The 19675-nt window shown below is 35.6% G+C and overlaps 1 protein-coding gene across 2 annotated transcripts; it reads right to left on the bottom strand.

The window, feature by feature from the left end:
* Window positions 1–451: 451 nt before the first annotated feature.
* Window positions 452–19007, bottom strand: LOC110696462 (anaphase-promoting complex subunit 5-like). Of its 2 annotated transcripts, none has more exons than XM_021873753.1 (20): window positions 18572–19007; window positions 17012–17159; window positions 16760–16881; window positions 15615–15864; window positions 13334–13505; window positions 13176–13254; window positions 12959–13044; window positions 9819–9948; window positions 9703–9735; window positions 8576–8824; window positions 6552–6629; window positions 6198–6460; window positions 5951–6010; window positions 5775–5842; window positions 5459–5564; window positions 4198–4339; window positions 3087–3185; window positions 1855–2119; window positions 1182–1249; window positions 452–1068 (listed from the first exon to the last, which is right to left on the bottom strand). In XM_021873753.1, exons 1-20 carry the CDS (start codon window positions 18743–18745, stop codon window positions 907–909), a joined length of 2754 nt encoding a protein of 917 aa, XP_021729445.1. In that variant the 5' UTR covers window positions 18746–19007; the 3' UTR covers window positions 452–906. The 2 variants fall into 2 exon arrangements, with proteins under 2 accessions (XP_021729445.1, XP_021729446.1); XM_021873754.1 differs by lacking the exon at window positions 18572–19007 and adding an exon at window positions 17691–18543.
* Window positions 19008–19675: the final 668 nt, after the last annotated feature.

Here is a 19675-nt window from a genome sequence, read left to right as displayed (position 1 = left end):
TGTTTACAGGGGTGCGGAAAGTTCTAGTGAAGGTTCAAATTCAGCACAACAAACATATTTGAGATAAATTCAAGGAGTGGGAAAATGCTTTTAATAGGAGGCATCACATCGAGCGTAGTCATGGGAGGTTCATGAGACACTTTCGGCAGCCTGAAAATATGAACATGGACAACATCAATGTGCTCATGAGTCACGACCATGGTATCTTTATGATGGTAGCAGCCAAGATAGACCCCGGAACATAGCACAAACGCTAGTTACATTAACGTTGTGTGAAGATGGGCTGCTGTATGCTTGTATGTATGCATAGAGGCACATGTAGTGTAATATGGGGTTTTATATAAAATTATAAATGTTGTTTCATGGTGCATTTACGTGATATTTAAAACTGACATGATCAGTATGTTTGCTCTTGTAAATTCTTGTGTGAATTTGTAATCTTGGTCGGATGTTTTTGAAAGTTAGAATGCCGATCACATAAAGGCCATTTGACATGAAATTTCAATTACATGAAATTTCTGCAACGACATATCAGATATTACATCTTACTGAACATTGAACATACTGTATACATCACAATGGAAGGATTTTCACCAAGCTAACTACAAAAATCTCTATGCTTCCCATTTCTAGCAGAACCACCCAGAAGCCTACTGTAAATTGTGAAGATGGTTAGAACTGCTTCTGCAATACAACTAGTTTTGTACATTATCACGCAGGCATTTGTCGACTGTCATATGTTGCCTTGTTGGAGGTCAGGTGGTTGGTATGCCTTGGCTTGTCCTTCCCATTAGAGAAGAGGCTTGGCCACCATTTGGCCCTGAGCTAAATCCCCCCAACATCTGCAAGCTAGAAGAGGTCAATCCTTGGAAAAAGTAAAAAGCAAGGGTAGCATTTGTACTTTGTCTACATATTGTTTGAAGTGTCATCCTCGGAATCTTGAGGATTTTTTAAAGCAGCAGAGTGATCCTTGAAGGAGGCTGCGGCCATCTCCCTCTCTTGTAAGGAGCCTAATTTGTCATATACCATAGCCATCAGATAGTAAGCCTCCGCAGCCAACTCATGATACTGCAGTTAACAAATAAAAAACACATTACAAGTTTTCCAATCAATATGAGATGTGGATACTTAAAATGGCATGCTTCAGAGTGAAAACTTGAATGAAGTGTAAGATTACTCACCTCCAAAAGTTCAAGCTCTTCACAGGCTTCCTTCAAAGAGTTGAGCACTGCCTCTGGTGTTTGACTCACTAACAAGAGATCCAAACCCATAATTAGTAACATCTAGATACAGGTCAAGCAGCACAGTTGACAAGTGCAATAGAGACAAAGTTGTACTGGATAGAGGTAATTCATTTCCTGGAGTACAGCATAATCGTCTATTTTATCTCTATGACAAACTAAGATTCATCCAACCTGGGAAACAAAAGGGTCCTCTGGTTTCTAGTAGTCATAAACAGGCGACAGGTCTTAGTGCTGCAGCCATAACCAGCAAGGCAACTAATTTTCTATCAACGTATTCATTATAACTTTCGCAAGAGGTGTGAAGCCAGCTTAGCAAAATCTACCATAACAAAATATAAACCAGCCAGCTAGCCCAAACTGCCACAGATTTCAAGAACCATCAACTAAAGTGTTCTTTTCAAAAAATTTAAAAATAGAAATAAAAAATAAATAACCCTAAAGTGTTCTCTTTCTAGGCACCCTCTCATTTTAATCTACCAATTTTAGCATGCAAATGCATTTTCATGGAATGTGACGTCTGCACTTGTTTCATTTACTGTGCACAATTTTCACAGGAGAACAAGGATCTTAGCAAGTCAAAAAGACAAACTGGCAGAGAAATAGGTAACACCTGAATAACTTGCATCAGAGAGATGACATTTAGCTTCTATAATATGTGCCCGTGCACGGAGCTCCAAACCTCCATGGCCAAGAATCATCGGGAAAATTCCATGAAGGAGTGACAGTGCTCTATGTGCTTCAGTTGGTCCAAACGAGAGCCATAACTCAGCCAGTGTGAGGGTTGCAGATGCTTTCAGAAGGTCCAAGTTAAAAGACTGACAAAACAGTATACAAGCCAATGCATACGGGAGGCCTAGGGTAGCATTTCCTGATTTCTGTGACAGCAAAAGTTATCAATCAATTTCCTTCTTACAGATAAAGTACTTATTATTAGAGCAGACATAGGACATGCAAGGAGGGGTGATACTAAAATAAATTAATCCTAAGACCAAAGAGCCATTCAAAAAACATAATATTGGCAATACCAAACTTAGTGACAAAACCCCAACAAAGAAGAAAACCCATCAGTGATAACAAACTTAGAGAAATTAAACCTAAGAATCAAAATTGACCCAATAAACATAATGAAGCGTGTGAAAATTACACAAGAAAGTAACAATATCATCTGTAAACTACAAAGGAGACACTATCACCTCAGGCTAAACAAAATGAAAACCATTCATGAAACCAATACTTCTCCGAGTCTCCCATGGACAAACAACCAACTCAGATGATTGACTGCCAAAACTGATAAGATGGGAGAGTAATAACCTAGCATCAAAGCAGAAGATACCATCCACCAACACAATATATACATGTAGATGAGACTTACAATCTACCTTCCCTGCCAAAGATCAAAAGACTTCTTATCCATCACTATATACCAAAACCTCCAATATAACTTAACATAAAGCAAAATAGAATCAAGCTACCCAGCCTTCTGTAAAACATCTACACCAGAACACCAGCAGAAAGCTTCAATTAGCATCGCCTATTCTTCTTTCCTTATTTTTTCAATCAGGCTAAAGAGCGGGATTTCTACCTTTAAGAGGGCGGGAAGGAGATCCAAACAGCATAAATAATTTTGACAAGAGCAGACATCAAAGAGGACAAGAGGTATAGGTCACACTTCTAGGCCCAATTATATGATTGCCACACATAGAGGTTTTAAGGGTTCCTATACTTCCTAAATCCTAACAACATAAACAATGCTGGCCAATCACAACAACAAATATGCATACAATACAATTCTATGTAATAGATATAAAAATAACACGAATAGCTTCAAAATGTATTTGCTACCTTGTGGATTTCAGCAAGCAACAGCAGAACTGTTGCATTTTCAACTTGCAAATTGAACTTGTAGCAAGTGCAAAAAAGAGATTGTGCAACCTGTGCTGCCTGCAAGCATGACATCTAAACTTAGTTTGGGTAACAATTAAAAAGGAAGGGAAAGATGAGGGAGGAGTAAAAAGCTAGCATTATCATTTTAACAGTTGAAGAATTGAATTTACTCGAGAAAATTGGATCCCCCCCCCCCTTCTCTCTGTCTCTCCATTCCTTTCTCTCCAAATCATGCAAACAGAAAACCAATCTCTTACTCTCCCTCCCCTCCTATTTCCTCCAAATCTCCTCTTCCTAAGCTCCAAGTGCCCCTAATAAATGGCGAAACACAAACGTAGATATGAATGTCTGATTCACAGCTCAAACCAAATTAAACATGGAGCATAATGTTCTAGTATATGAAATTTGGTTCTCCATAGACAACCATACAGAGGAGTGCAAAATAAATAGAATGGAAGGATTTACTTTTCCTACTGGACATTTTTGTCCTTATCTGTTTTTAAAACCACAATTTGGTAATTGCAAGAGTTAGACCATGAAACCACACAATGCAGCCAGTATCCACACCCCTCTTCCACGGAGGTTAAAACACCTACCTTAAAAATCATAGATAACTCTTGGATCCTTGCCTTCCAGTTATATTAATACCATCAACAAATTTCTTACTTAAACACGGCAATGACAGCGTTATTACTTTGTAGGCACCAAAATGCCCATGTATATGATAAGTGATAATTGAATACATTTATAAAAAATTAAGAGTAACGAACACTCTAAACTTAGTTATATGAGGTCTAAAGATCCAATCCAATACTACTATCTAATGCTAAAATGTCAAACGGTGTAAGATCCATCACCTCTGACCTTACGATGTACCTAAACCATCTACTCCATGACAAAGTATTATTACACAAAGATGACAATGATAAGTTTTGTAGTAGTAGAGGATTTATTACAAGCGGGGATACTCAGCAGAATGTTTGACAAAGATCAAGACATAAATTACCAAACACCACATTACAACAAGCCAAGTAAATAGAACTATGGAAGGAAGAAAGTGAGTTTTGACCTGGCTAAATTGTTTTGCTGCTAACAATGTTCGAGCTCGGCGAAGGCTTGCTTCAGTCTTGATATCTACATCAACACCAATCACAGGGGAAGCCAATGCACCAAGTTCATCACATACTTGCTGAGCAAGCTTCAAATGTCCTCTGTATAAGGGACCCAATAAAAGTGAGGCTAGCTAAATTACTAGCTAAAAAGCTCTTTTCAGATTTATTCAACTGTTAATGTTTATAAATTGTTTTTTTACCAAAATATTCAAAATACTTCTCTGGGCATAGAGTTTTAGGTGATAAGGTATTGAAATGGTACCAATTACTTCCTCTGTACTTATTAAGTTGCAATGCTTCCATTTTTTGCACTATTCACAAATTTTACTTTAGCTATCCTTGGTGATTATGTTTAAGTAAAAACACAATCATGCGGGATCTTGTTAGACTCATCTTAATGCATATTTTTTAAAAATTAATGGTTGAAGTTGTGCATTGGCAAGGGTGGAAAATAGATTTGTTGCAACTAAATAAAAACAGATGAAGTATTATTTAATAGGAAAGTGGATATTTAAAAAGTAGATGTGATAAGAGGATAATAAAGTACTCCCTCAGTTCTTTTGTGTTCTGCTGACTTACCATTCTAAGCCGTTCTTTTATGTTCTACTCACTTTGTTTTATTCTATTTATGGCATACCCCTTTTACCATCTTACCACTTCAACCTCACAATAATTACGATTTTCCATACTCTCTCTTACTTTATTCACCTTGTTTTAACACAACCCCACCTTTATGCATTCTCTCTTAATTTATCTTACACCCACTCAAATTCTACAACAATTCATTATATTGTGTATCTATAGTAAGTGACTAGAACATAAAAGAGTAGAGATGGTATATTTGTTTATTGGATGTGAAAAAAAGCGGGGCCCTAAATTTTTTATAGTGGAAAAGGAGATGTATCAAAATATTAGAAGGGCCTATGTTAATTCGAAAGTGTTCAAACAAATTAGGGACGAATGGAAAAAGAAAAGTGTTTGAACTATTTTGGGACAGAGGGGGTACTTTGATCATAAAAATTTCTACAAAAATATTGTTGGATTATAAATATATGTATTCTTATATGATCAACCATCTGTAATTATTAGTTTGTTACAAATTGAGAATTAAAGATATTAATGATCAAAATTGCACATTAGCAAGTGTAAAAGTGTAGCAACTAAGAAAACAAAGTATCACTCTAAATCACAAGGACGCATGCCACAAAGAAGAAAAACCTATGCAAGGCATGTTCATGGAGAAGCTGAAGCTTCAATAGTAAGACTCTTGATTTTGAAATGACATGGAACTTCTTCTCAACTATTCTGAATGCAACATATGCTTCTGCATAAAATATACAGCAAAAGTTATTATGATGACTGTTATATCTTTTGAAAAGTAACGGTATTTTAATCAACAACAAAGATTACTATATGAACAGCCATCAGGAAAATAAAATGATGCTCCAAATCGGAAGACAGCACACGTATACTATAGTCAAGACTCAAGAGTACTTCTAAATATTCAACTGAGAGCTACTATATGTAACATTACCCCTGTAGCCTTTATAAGCAGCAAGTTGTTGGACAAGCTTCACACAGGCTAAGGCAAGATTATCCAAGCTGATGCAGCCAAAGGGAAATTGTTAATAAACAACAAACAGCTTTATACTATATATTTGCCTACATGAAATTAGTATAACCAGCTTGAGGGGAAAATGAACATATTACCTTGAAGCATCAGCAAAGCAAGTGGCATAAATAAGGGCATTTATCCTGGCAAGTGAGTTGCTAACAGCACAAATTGAGAAAACAGATAAAAGACAGGTCAAACAATAATAATAACAGCAATAAAAATAAAAACAAATATAAATAACAAACAAAAATAGAATCATAGGCTTGGGGAAGAAAAACCAAACTAAATGAGTGGAGAAATAAAACACAATAGCCTACACAGAGTGACATCATTAACCCTCACCTGCCATACATCTCCCATGCTGTGGTGCGAAGTAAGAATGAGGAACCAAGTTGTTGTAGCACAGATTTAGGAATTGAGCTTTGTTGAGCACAAAACTCAAATGTACTACAATCACTTCCTGAACCATATTCTGAGTTTATCATTAGAGGACCCATTGGCTTAAGTGGGTTCTTCAGCCATGTTGTAGCAAAATCACCATCACGAGACACTGCAGAGGCTTCATTACTAAATTCACCGACCACATGGGAGCTTAGCCTCAGTTCCTGTATATAATAGCATGAGAAGAAAGTGTAAAACTTTGTAATACCAAATGGAAAATTGAAAAGCAAAAGTAACGGGAATTTAGCATGATACCTGAAAAACATCAGCTGGACGTGTTCTAAGGCTAACAGATGCTTTGGGACCAAAAGATAGCATAGATCTTTGGACATGCTGCACATATATTACAAATACAGCACCTAAGTAAATTTGCAAAATAAATAGTTAATTAACAACATTCAAATCTACAATTGGATTGGAAAAAATCATTAACTCAAAACAGAAATTATAGAGCAATAGAGCAGAAAAGTGAGATGCCTCACTCATGGTTCAGTAAAGCTAGGACTGTACTTTAGAATGAACTACCCCAACATTAATTTAGATACTAGTAGCAAGAGTATGGAAGGACCCCAAACTAGTTGCACTTCATTTAGTTTGTTCACAATGGGACATGAAATTCTTATTTCTGGGCAACAGTTACTCATTTACCATTTATACGTTATCTGCAATTTCTCTTCTCCATCTAGATATGGCACATTTATTTAGCATCTTTCTCCAAGTAATGCAGACAATAACTTGGGAAACACAAGACTACAATACCTCTTCACACCTGAGGCAAGTCAAGGGAGAGGACAATACATGAGCTCTTCCTTCAAGATAATGAGAGTTTTGAGACCTCTACCCCAGCTCTTATCTACACTGAAGCCCCTTTTATCTAAATAACTAACTCATGCTATTACTTAAACGGTATTCTTCAATTGAAAAAAAGAAAGTGTGATGTGTAAATCAAGGAGGAAGATAGATAAGCTTTTCCTTCAAAAACTTGAGAGCAATAGCATAGCTAATATCAACATAGGAGGGTCAGCTAGATAAGAAAATTAGAACATATTTCTATTTCCTTATGTTATTTTACACACACACACACACACACACACACACACAAAAAAAAAAAAAAAAAAAAAAAAAAAAAAAAAAAAAAAATCAAATTGTTGAGATAAAAAGACGCTTACAAAGTGTGTACAAAGACTAAAGACAGCAAAGGAGGGCTCTAAGAATATTGCATGTGTATAGCTCACCTGTTCAACCACCAACTAATCTAGATCCCTGCAACTGCAGAGTCTTTTCTAGTCCAAGAAGGGCATTCTAAAACTGAGTGTACTTCTCATGAACCTCCAGGAATATGCTCCAGGAATATGCAGCCCGGCTCACACACAATGACAAAAGAACAAGAAAGACCCATGCCTAGGTACCCTTGTAAATAATAAGAGTTTTCAAGTTCAAACTGAAATCACAGTTACAACTTATTCTATGAAGGCATAGACTGTTAGCTTTTCAGCTCAACAGAATGCAAAAGGTTCTAGCTTAATGCCAAATTGTCAGTTGTGAGAAATAAAGCAACAATGGGTAAAAAGCTCAACCTAATTTAATATGATACCATATTATCTTTCTAAATCACATCCTTTTTCCTCCGCTAGATACATTATGTTTAGCACATTCTTGCTAATATGTCAATCAGAACATCGAAGATTTGGAAGTCCGTTCATTTCTTGCCCTTTCATAGCAGTTAGTTTATGTTTCTCTACACGGGCTACCTTTGTATATGGCATTGATAATCAAGGATTTAGGTCAATTTAAGAAAGATTTCAACTAAATTATTTTGTATGTTAATTTAGACAAGTATAATGGTGAATAAAATACAGATCAAAGAAACACATGAAAAAGATAGTACCAAACTAAAACGCTGAATACTCTCTCTAATTCATACAAAATTGTAAATTTTGCAACTATCACACATGTAAAGAATCCATCAATTTGGTTGAATTTGCAAAAGGTAATCATGCTGTTAAGCAGCATATATTGCATTAGTATTAAAAAAAATAACTAGATTTTAAATAAAACATGTGATGTAGCGTTATTATTAAGGAATGACTAACATTTTGAATGAAAGGAAATTGGCTAACATGTTACACACTTTGTATGGGAGGGAGTATATGTTTAACTTAAACAAAGAACGCCATATATGGGGGAATAAAAACCCAAGTCACCAGCGACCAGCCAGAGAAGGAAACCAGGAATCACATAGAAGAGCACGATTAATACAAATCATTCAAAATTCTTACCATCAGGTCAAATTTTGCCATTGCTAGATGGTTCGCAGACACTAATGGTGTCAGCTTTAGACCTTCCGATCTAGCAAGAGCTCTTCGTAATAGAACATATAACTGTTGATGGATGGTTAAAGAAGAACCAATACTAGTCATAGGTGAGTAAGATGATCCAAGTATCCTTGAAGCACTTGTTATACCAAATTCAGACAGCAAGTTGCATATAACTGTCAATGTATAAGCAAGGCAAGCATCATTGCTGTGCTGCAAGGAAACAGAAGGGTTGTTAGCCCAATTAATATTCATGACAGAAAATTTAAAAAGAGAGTTGTCGCCATTGTAAATGAGTTACATGATATGCTCAAGAAATGCAAGAGTAGATTTGCATGAGCAACAAGCTATGACTCCCATTAGTGGACTTCTTGAGGAATAAGAGGCAAAAGGTGTAGCAATCAGCTTTCTTCTTACCAAGACGTTAAATTGGTTGGAGAGAAATGTGTTTAGCATCTACTAGTCCACATGATCCCAAGACACCTCTGGAATATCACTTGTTAACACACAGATAGCTATAAGCACTGTTTTAGTGTCTGCTTAATTTCTGGGTACCAGTGCTCCCCCATTTTGATTTTTTCTTTTTTTAGTATATAATTTCTTTATATATAAGAGAGAATTCAAACATCCCTAATCAGCTATTGGTGTTTTAGGATGATAGGGAAAAGATTTTACTTAGGCACTAATGTTTTATAAGCATTTTGTAGAGTATTTAGTTAGAGAGCAATCCAACATTTCCAAAGAAAAAACGCAACTAATAAGTTGGTTAAGTATAAAGTGGAATTAATTGATTAGACAATAGATCCTTACAAACTTGCAGCGATTTTAGAATTACAATTATCCTTGTGGTTTAAATGTCTAGAAAAGTAGAAAGGAAGTTTTGACATCTAACAGGTACTTTATATTGTCTAATGAAAGCTTATTTTATCTTTATTAAAAATGCACCTCAAGAAAGCCCAAAAATTTTTGTAGATAAGTGAGAATAGAGGACAAAGAAAAGCCAATTGGCTAGCATATGCAGGCCTAGAAGCGCAATGAAATTAGCACATATTATTTTACAAAAGTAACTTAGATAAAAAGTGCCCCTTTACCTGCTGAGAAGCACGGACTGCTTCTGTTAAAGCCTGAACATTAACAAGAACAAGTAAGCAAAAAAATCTTCCCTAAAACAATGTTAGGTAAAAAACATGTGTTCAGGTGTACATACTTCTAGAGCTAATTTAGGATGGCCAAAGTGAACATGCATCATTCCACAACATAACAATGCAATCTCATATTTCCCAAAGCAGTTGCTTTCAGTGGAAGATGAAGAAAGATCAAAACCTTCCATCCCTGCACTTCAGTTCCATACATATAATGTCAGCTCACTTGTACAAGACCCAAAGGAACTTTCCTATAAAATACTAGAATATTTTTATTTACTGTTACAGGGACAAAGAGACAAGAGAAGCACAAACTTTAAGAGATATCAACCTTGATAACAGGTCCTAGCAGGACTCTTACACATTTAAAAGGATTGTACTGATGAACAGATATTAGCCATTATGTTAGAATCCAACCTCCTTTCCATGTTTTGGATGCTTTTATAGGCTTTAGTATAAGTTTTCTAGGCCTTAGATGCAATTATTGCATTACTGTCAACCCATCCAGCGTTCAATGGGAGAATCTTGTAAATGCAAACTAAAGCTCTTTAGAGAGCAAGTGATTAATGAATCCAAAGGCCTTCTATCAGGTGTTGCTTTGCTTTCTTATGCTTGCGTTGTTGTTACACCTTTATAGATATTGTGTTTTGCATGCATAGTAGCACATTATACTCACTAGACACTATAAGAAACTCGTGATTAGGTCCCGCTTGTGCCCGCCAAATTTATTCGGCCATCACAAGCCCTGATCACCCACAAGAGCGCCCCTTAAGATCCTAACGCCCACTTGTGTTGCTTTGTGCTCTCAAACCCCGTTTCCACACTAGGCTAATGTCCTTACCACCAAATGGCAAGATCGTGTCGCCTGATCCAGTGTCAAAACACTCAGACCGTGACACATTGGCATTTTAGCATGGTGGGAGTGGAGAAAATTAGTAAGGTAAAATATGCATATATTAACAGAGTAATATGGAAAGTAGGCTACAATAGAAAAAACAATCATATTAACATTTATGATTTACATCAGCAACTAGCAAAAGCACGAATTCTAGCCGAGAATTCTTTCATAAAAGATAAAACTGACAAAAACCTAGTATCCTTCATGTGTAAAATTGATGGCAGTGTTATTAAGCTATCGAAAATTGAAGAAAAGGAGTGAGCTTGATGCGTTTTAGCATCAGCTACACAAGAATCTTGGAAGGTGCAAATATGATGCATTTTAGTCCTCATATCATGTACAAGCTCCTTTCATTCGAAGTACGGTATCAAGGGGACAAAGGATTCCACTCAACATCACCCAGGAGGTGCCCTTCCTACTTTCGATAGGAACTCAATAAAACATGCAAAGGTATATATATCTAAAAGAAAATCAGAAAATTGACACTAAGCTAATCATCAAATGCAGAACTTCATCATCTTAATTTGTTGGTGCATTTAATTGAGAAATCTTCAGCACTTTGCCAAGAAAAACCAACTCCCCCCCCCCTCCACCATAAAACCAACCGAAAACAAAACGAAATATAAGAACATATCATACACATGAATACTGCAGCAGCTAATTATAAAGGCTACGTAATCAGTAAGGTGTCAAATTATAAGATTTCACACAAATTGTTGGCTAGGTGGAGATGTGTATGTTGACGGTCTTGCAGAAACAAATCACAACATCTTTTCAAGTCATAAGACTAAATACAGTATTTACAAGATCCACCAGAAAATTTATGTAGAGCTGATAATGGTGAAGCCATTCTTCTTGCAAGGGATTAAGATTATTCAACTATTACTTGAAGGATCTAAAAATTGTAACTGATATACTTACATAGTTGCTAAAGCACTTTTTTCTCAAACATAAAACTAAAAAACTTCAGCAGCTCATACTGACAAAGGGACTAGAGGTAATACAGAAATATTATTTTCTTTTTTTTTTTTTTTTTTTTTTTTTTTGGTAAATACAGAATTCAATTTTGCCTATTCCCTCTTTCCTTTTACTATTTTTATTCTATCTTCTATTCGGCTTTTTTGATGAGTATAACTATTGGAATTCCAGCAAGGTGTTATCATATAAAAGAAAGTTTGGGAACAAAATGCATTTTGTCACTACCCTTCATCAGCAGTACACAGTACCATTCCACATATTCTTTTCCTTTTCCAACATGCTCCTCTTTACCCCACTAGGTGGTGGACTAGGAGGGGAGCCTTCTGGATTTTAGTAAGACTATACACTAGTACTCTTATATTAGATAAGGATATAATATCCTCTAACCCTTTCTACATCACACCAAAAAGAAGCAATTTTTCAATTTTTTAAAATTGTACACAATGAATAAGCTTTAAACAGCAATTTAATGGTTCAAAGATGCATCAACCTTCTCCACTTAAATTTATAAAGCTACTTGCTTTTCTTGTCTTTCATTTTCAATTCAAACCAAGTTTTGTGTCTTAAAATTTCAAACCAACATTGAAATCTGTTCTCATTTGTTTAGCTTTCTGTATGAAAGCACTGTAATTACAAGAAACCTCACAAACTTGTAAAACCTAAAATTCATATACAAGAGCCAAACTTTTTAATGCAATGTACCGGAAACTAGGTAGCATCACGTCCCAAGTGTTCTTTCTACACACCTACGTGGCTATGTTTTTAAGCACACCAGGTTCATCCTTTAAGCATATGAAGATATATTTGACTAAAATTACCAACTTACTCCCTCCGTCCCCAGATAAAAATTCCTATTTCACCCAAATATGTTGTCCACAAATAAAGTCTCATCTCATCTATATCTATTATTTATCCAAATTTAATCAACTAAAATCTTCTTTTTTTTAATTTGCTTTTAATCAACCAAACCCTACTTTTTTTTATTCTCTTTTAATCAACCAAACCCCATGATATGTGTTTTATATTCACCTTTAATCAACTAAACTCCACTATTTTATTTTTTCATTCACCATCCTGAAAACATGTGCAACAGGCAAATGAGACTTTTATTTAGGGACAAAGGAATAGCTATACTATAATTTCCATAATTTTTTCAATCATAATTACAATGTTGATCTCTTGACGAAATATACCCAAAAAACAAGTGCAGTCATTATAGTAGGTTCAAGCAAGAAAACATAGCTATCCCAACAAAGAAAGCTAACAAAAAGACTCAAGGTGAATATTTAACAGGATAGAGTGATGCCAAATATGCCTTTCAATGCTCACCTATGATCAAAATAACGATGGAGATTCTCCAAAGCACCAGAATAATCATCATGATGCAGCATATTTAAATAGCGCAAAAAATGGACCTGTTTAAGGAAACGGATAATATTATAGCTTAAAACCAATCTTTGTGATACAACTTACACCTGACAAGGCAATATTACCAAAAAAATAGCTGTCCCCTCCACCAGGAAAAGATCAGTATACTAATACTTACACGATGTAATTCAGGAGCCAATTTATGGAGTTGCTTCAGATCAGATTCTAGAGTATTCAGAGGAAAAGAACTTCCGTGCCTGGAACATGCATACCTCTCAGATTTTAAGAAACAACATAAATGAATCAAAATGAAATTAAACATCAAAAAATGCATACTTTTCAATTTCATCAGCTTTTTGTAGCAAGTATCCATGAACTTGCCAATTTGAACGCAAAAATTTACCAGCATTGTCATCATCTGTATCCAGTGCATCAGTTTCTGGGAGCATAAATGGGCTTAATTCTTTGGCTTTGGCACTATGCTTCACGGCCGCAGAAACCTCAACACCTACACTTAAAACACCAACTTTCTAAGTCACAATTTAACAAATTTAGATGTCTTCTTTTCAAATTAGCTATTGACAAGAATAATTTTAAAAGAAGCCTCTATGCAACCAGTTACAAATCCTACAATGTCAATGACAAATCAACAACTCAAACTTACAACTGCGACTTCCCACAAAGTCAATTATTTTACAAAAATGCTTTAAAAGAAATTCACTTTTCTGGATTGCTATGGCAGGAAAACTAAGCCTAAAACAAAGCATTTTCTAAGCAAGATAAACAAAGTTTCTATTGTCGTCAATAAATTTTAAAACAAAGCTCGTAATACATATTCCTCAGTAGTTACTTATAGGTAATACACAGTCATCATGGCAACTTATAAGAAGGCACAAACAAGTTAATTAAGGAATTGAGAAAGAAAGCAGCACATAGAGTAAATAGGTTTTGAAAAAGCAAGAGATTCCCCTGCAAAGGTCGTGTTTCATCTCTTAAAATAGCTTACATAAATAATAGAAAAGATGTCTAGCTATCTGAATAATAACTATTTGACTGGAGGAATTCCGGCTCAGCTAGCAAATTTAACGAACTTGGAGATCTTGTAAGTAACCCCCCCCCCCCAAACCCAAACCCCCTTTTTTTTTTTGACAAGTTGTACAGTTTACTCTCTTAAGCAAGTTATTTTTCTTTCTCTTGAATCGTATGAGACATTTATGGTTTGCATCTGTCATACAACAAAATGACTGGAATAATTCCATCTGCCCTTGCTCGTCTTCCTAGATTGACATATCTGTAAGTCTCAACTCTAACTGCCTGTATACAGTGAAATTTGAGCAGCTGAATTCTCTATAATTTAATGCATTGAAATAACTGCAATCTGTTATTGGTCCCTAGTTTAAAAATATAGAAAAGAAATCTTTGGTGTTGATAATCTTTACATGATTTATAAGAATGATCATTGTACACCCCTAATTCAGGATTCCAAAACCAATTTTGTCTGTCTTCTAGTGTGCTTTTAAGCTTAAGGACTCCTAGTACTTTCAAGTTTGGTCATTTGGGGAAGAGGGAATTGGAAGAAGAGTTCAAATTCTAGATCGACTTTTTGGCATGCTGACAAAATTATACTCGAGATCATATGGCTACGCATTGTATCATTTATCAAGCTCTGTAATTTTCAGGTACTTGGATCACAATCACTTTAGTGGGAGAATTCCTGATGCATTCTATAAGCACTCATTCTTGAAAGAAATGTGGGTTCTCTAAACCTTTTGAATCATAGAAACTACATAGTGTATTATAGGGAACCTGTAAGGCTGTAACCATTTGCTTTGTGATGTGTTTATGCAGGTATATTGAAAGCAATGCATTTAGACAAGGCGTAAACCCAATAGGTGTTCACAAAGTACTTGAAGTCTCGGACACAGAGTTTTTGTCTGATTCAGAAACGCCCCTATTCTTTATCTGTCTCCACATCCCTCCACATCCCACTCCCTCCACCCCCTCTCCAAACAAAAAAGAAAAGGAAAAGTAAAAGAAAAAAGAAAGCTTTTACGGGGAGAGGTGTACTCATTCGAGCTTGAAATTGAATTTTGGTTGAGGCTCCTAAGTGTAGATGAAGAAATTTGCACCCTTGTTTGTAGGTACAGAATGTGTAAAGGTTGTTTGATTTCATTACGATAAGTTTCAGAATCATACTTCCATACTTTTAGCTCTATATATCTATTTTGGAGAATGTTCTGGTCAAATACATGTAAAGAATGATACAGAATGGTAGGCAATAGCAAAGTCAAAGAGGGATTTTTTCCCTTTTGGAAGTAGTCTCAGCTTTGTCAAGTACTGTGACATCTCGCCATTAATGATCATCAATTTCTTCATGAAGGATACCTAAGAAAATCCAACATGGAACAACTATTTGCTGCTCTAGTGCTTTCTATGTATAGAATTGCAGCTATCCTGTCAGACAAATCTCATAGAAGCTGATATTTTGATTGATTGATTAATTTAGCTGCCTATAACACTTGGAACTTTGGAAGCAGAGATGCATTAAAAAAAAAAAATCCGGTAAAACCACCATAGCCCGTCTACTTGTGTTGCTACAAGCAGACAATAAACTTACCTTCAACCAGCTCATCAAGGACTTTTGGCACATGTAGATGGAATGAAATTCCTTTACCAGCTCTATTACTTGTTTCAGCTTTTTCAGTAGGTTCCTGAAAAGCAAAACTATCCAGGTCCATCTTCTCATATTCCACTAATCTCTCAGATTCATCAGTACAGCCATCTAATCGAGTCAAATCAAAAGAAGGAGAACCAGATAGTACTTCTTTACAGTATGATTCTAAATCTGACAGCAGATGACATATTCCCTGCATGATAAACAAAAATGTACAGCAAAAGAAATTATCAATACATTATTCAGAAGCATTTTCCTTAAGCCATCTATCACTTCAGTAGTTCACACAAGACAGAAAGACAGCATCAAGCCATCAACAAAGAGGGAGAAAAAAAAAAAAGTAGTATGATTTCTTAATACCAAAAGGCACAAAGAACAAGCATGAGACAATAGAGAAGCAGGAAGAAAACAGGCAAAGAAACAGATGAAATTTGGTTTTCTAATGTCTAGTCTACTACCTTTATAAAGAGGAACTTTCCAAGAGCATGCAGAGTGCCAAATAAGCATGTCATGTCGCAAATATTAATTGCAATAAAAATTAGAATAATTAAAGCACATAAAGAGGATTAAAGAGAAAAAAGTAGATTATCTTATACGGAGTATTAAACCATCTGAGATTACTCCCTCCGGTTTTTTTAACTGCATCCTCTTGGATTTGTACACTAATCATGTATTAACTTCGACTTAATTTTTTTAAAAGATGTTGATCCAAAGAGGTAGAGGATGTCACTAGTGGATTTTGGCTTCATGGTGGAAGGAGAAGGAGCAACGTACAGAGGATGGGAGATGAATGTGGTATTAAAACTTCATTTAACTGAAAAAAGCTTAATTGTCTTAAGGAAAAAAATATTGTTAATAATTGCAAACAAGTCAGCTCTCCAACAAAAACTTTTTCTGCCAATGGACATCATGTCAATACTTGCATTCAACATAATCATTGGTGTTTTTTTATAGTATGCGGAAATGCTGCGCTGGCATCTGCACCTGCATAATAATCAGGCCATTCTCTGCAATTTTTCCTGAAGAGTTGTATAAAATCTCTAATGTTGGCTGCTCAAATTTGATAACCAATAAAGATCAATTATTACCTCAAAGGATAGTTCATTGAAGGTAAGTATACATCGACGCAGAAACATTCCAAGGTTGCTGCTAGGGTCCAGACTAATCTGATCATCTTCTAGAACACTCGAGTCTTGACCCCCCAGAATGCCTAAAAGAAGTGCATCAATTTACAAATTTTCAGGTTCATGATTCAAAACAGAACCAATTTTAACTAGACTTTTGACAAAGAAACGTTAATTTGCTAAGAAATGGCTAATAATAAAATGAAAAGGACTCACCTTGTAATTCAGTGAAAAAATTAAACAACTCATCAGGTGATGACAATGATGATAGCCTGTGAGTTAATCTCTGGTCTAGCATACCACCAATTTCCCGCAGTTGAGATAGAAGTTTATCTAGCTTTGGCTCCATTATATCATCATAAGACTGAAAGAAAGTTGTGATGCCATCAATCAGTAGAATATGTTCAGTGCTAATATGTATGCTGAAGAAAATTTGGACCAAAAACAAGAGAAATAACACACGGAGTATAAAAAATAAATAGAGATAACTCCGGAAATTGACAAAGACAATGTAAATGAAAAGGCAATGCTAAATAAACACACAAAAATTAATAAGATAATATAGAAAAAATATGTGAGATTTCACTGAAGGATAATACGTCTTTTGTAATAAATTGAACAACACCCTAAGAAACAAAAATTCAGAACACAAAAAGGAACTAATGACATATAACAATGGCCAATCCAAGATAGAGAAAATTAGACGGTATATCTTGCTGCCATCAAATTGAAAGAATTACAATAACACACCTTTGGAAATGGACAAGAGAACCAAGGTAGCACAACCATGACACCAACTAATAATGGAGCTTCTAAGATAGAAAAAGTTACAAATGCAAGATTAAGGACAAGATTCAAATTAAAACAAGAACAAGAACCTAAATACAACTCAAACCTGAAGCCTACAAATGAAGCCCGTTTCAAGCGCATCCCCATCAGCCCATCTTAGTTCCTTACATTAAATTCTCCGGCCTTCTATTCTTGCACATTTTACTAAAGAAGGCTTAATGAAAAATTATGGCACTGTCACCATTAGAGAATTAGCTTCAACCTCTTTGATCACCTTTAAAATTCATTAATAAACCCCATAAATTGAGCTGGCAATCCTATAAGATAGATCAGTTGTCCATCATAAATTTCATTCCATCGACATAGAACAGGAAACCAACTCTTGTGGGAAGCAAATAGTAAAGAATCACTTGCATTCCCTAACATGCAGTGACAAAAAGTCACATTTGACAGCAATTAAAACAATTTTCAAGAATTTCAACTTTCAATAACAACCCCATCCAAAAGATTAAGGTTAACACAAATCCTGAGTAACATTTAAAACAAACTTATAACACACTCCTTCATAAGTTTAATTAAACAATCCGATTAGATGTACTGATAATCTGACTCTACACTAACAACACCGAACTCGGCTCCTCGGCAATCAATAGATTACAAGACTTAGTCCTCAATTACAATTACAGTCAGAATTTCGACAAATTATCCTCACTAACATCATCACAAGACCAATCAAATTAACGGGTAGCCAACTAATATGAACTAAACACATCCCAAATCAAATTACCAAATCAAAAGTTAAAAGGTTGGAAGGTCACAGTTCCCAATTATGATTACAAAAAAAAATTTACATTTTAGCTTCATTATCATTACCCTAAGAACAATCAAATTAAAGGGTAACCACAAAAAAATGAATCAACAACAACCCAAATCAAAAAATCACAAAAAAATTAAAAATATTGAAATATTGAGGAGTAGTAACTGTACCTTAATCAAAGCAACCAAAAACAAACCGAAGGAATTGTGATGTGAAACAGAAGAAAAAGGCTCAGGAAGAAAGAATGGACCAGGAGTTGCATAGATTTGAACAAGAATACACACTGAAACTTTATGTGGCGTTACAGTGAATGAACTGCGAAGCTGCTTCAGTATACCCGCCATTGATTTTTTTTTAAAAGGGGGAAATTCAGAATTTGCAAGGGTTTATCAGCAGCAGCATTTCCAGCAAAATGCAAGAATTCAAGCACCAAATTTGAGATTTTGGAAGCCCTAAGCTTCAAGAATAACGATGAAGAAGTCTGGCGCGACCTTGAGGATTTCACTCCCAAATTCAAAAACAGGTCTTGATTGTGTCTTGGCCGCTTCAGATGTTACGCCACACATAAAATCACTTGTTTTCGATTAATACGAGTAACTTTTAATGGTACAAGCAACCAATGCGCTATTAATAACTTCCTCGGGTTTTTTTAGAAAAATATAGTCGGGTTCTTCGTAGATTTGTCACGATATATATTTTTAAATTATCAACTTTTTATAATTTTGGAAAATTTTCATTGGTAATCTTTTGCGTGTTTTCATTAGTAGCCACTTCGTATAACAATTAATCAATGGTAGCCTCGCACTCTTAACGTTTTCACTTCTGTAACCCTATCTACTATAAACCGTCAAGTGGTTGTTAAGTTTAACTGAATTAATTTTAATTTAATTAGTATTTTAAACACCCCTCCCCCCGGCCACCTCCCTCCCATAGTCCCCTCTCCCCCTCTACTGCCAGCGGCGGCGCCTAGGCTTCCCCCTACCACTGACTCCGGCTGCCCCTCCCCCATCATCAGTCGTTCCTCCTCGTCCCCCCACAACTACCGGTACACCACAAAACCGCCTATTCTTTCCCTCTTTCTATGAAAACCCCCAAAATCAACCCTGTTTTTCTTTCCTTTCTTTGGTTGCTCTCGATCTTCACCATTCAAACTCACTGACCATCTCCATCTATCAGCATTATTACCAACAAGTTCAAGAAACCTTGGTCGTTGGCTTAATTGAATCAATCGATTTAGGCCAAAATTGGAGCTTAGCTTGCAGCTCTAGATTATA

This window comes from Chenopodium quinoa, unplaced genomic scaffold (genome assembly GCF_001683475.1).
Source record: "Chenopodium quinoa cultivar QQ74 unplaced genomic scaffold, ASM168347v1, whole genome shotgun sequence".
Classification (NCBI taxonomy): Eukaryota; Viridiplantae; Streptophyta; class Magnoliopsida; order Caryophyllales; family Amaranthaceae; genus Chenopodium; species Chenopodium quinoa.
This window is presented reverse-complemented; position numbering and strand designations above follow the sequence as displayed.

Coding starts and splice junctions, on each gene's coding strand:
- LOC110696462 (XM_021873753.1), bottom strand. CDS start 18,745: ATGGCGGGTATACTGAAGCAGCTTCGCAGTTCATTCACTGTAACGCCA. Junction 13,506..15,614: donor CCTTGATGAGCTGGTTGAAG/GTAAGTTTATTG, acceptor TTTTAAGTGTAG/GTGTTGAGGTTTCTGCGGCC. Junction 1,250..1,854: donor CTCTGATGCAAGTTATTCAG/GTGTTACCTATT, acceptor ATCTCTTGTTAG/TGAGTCAAACACCAGAGGCA.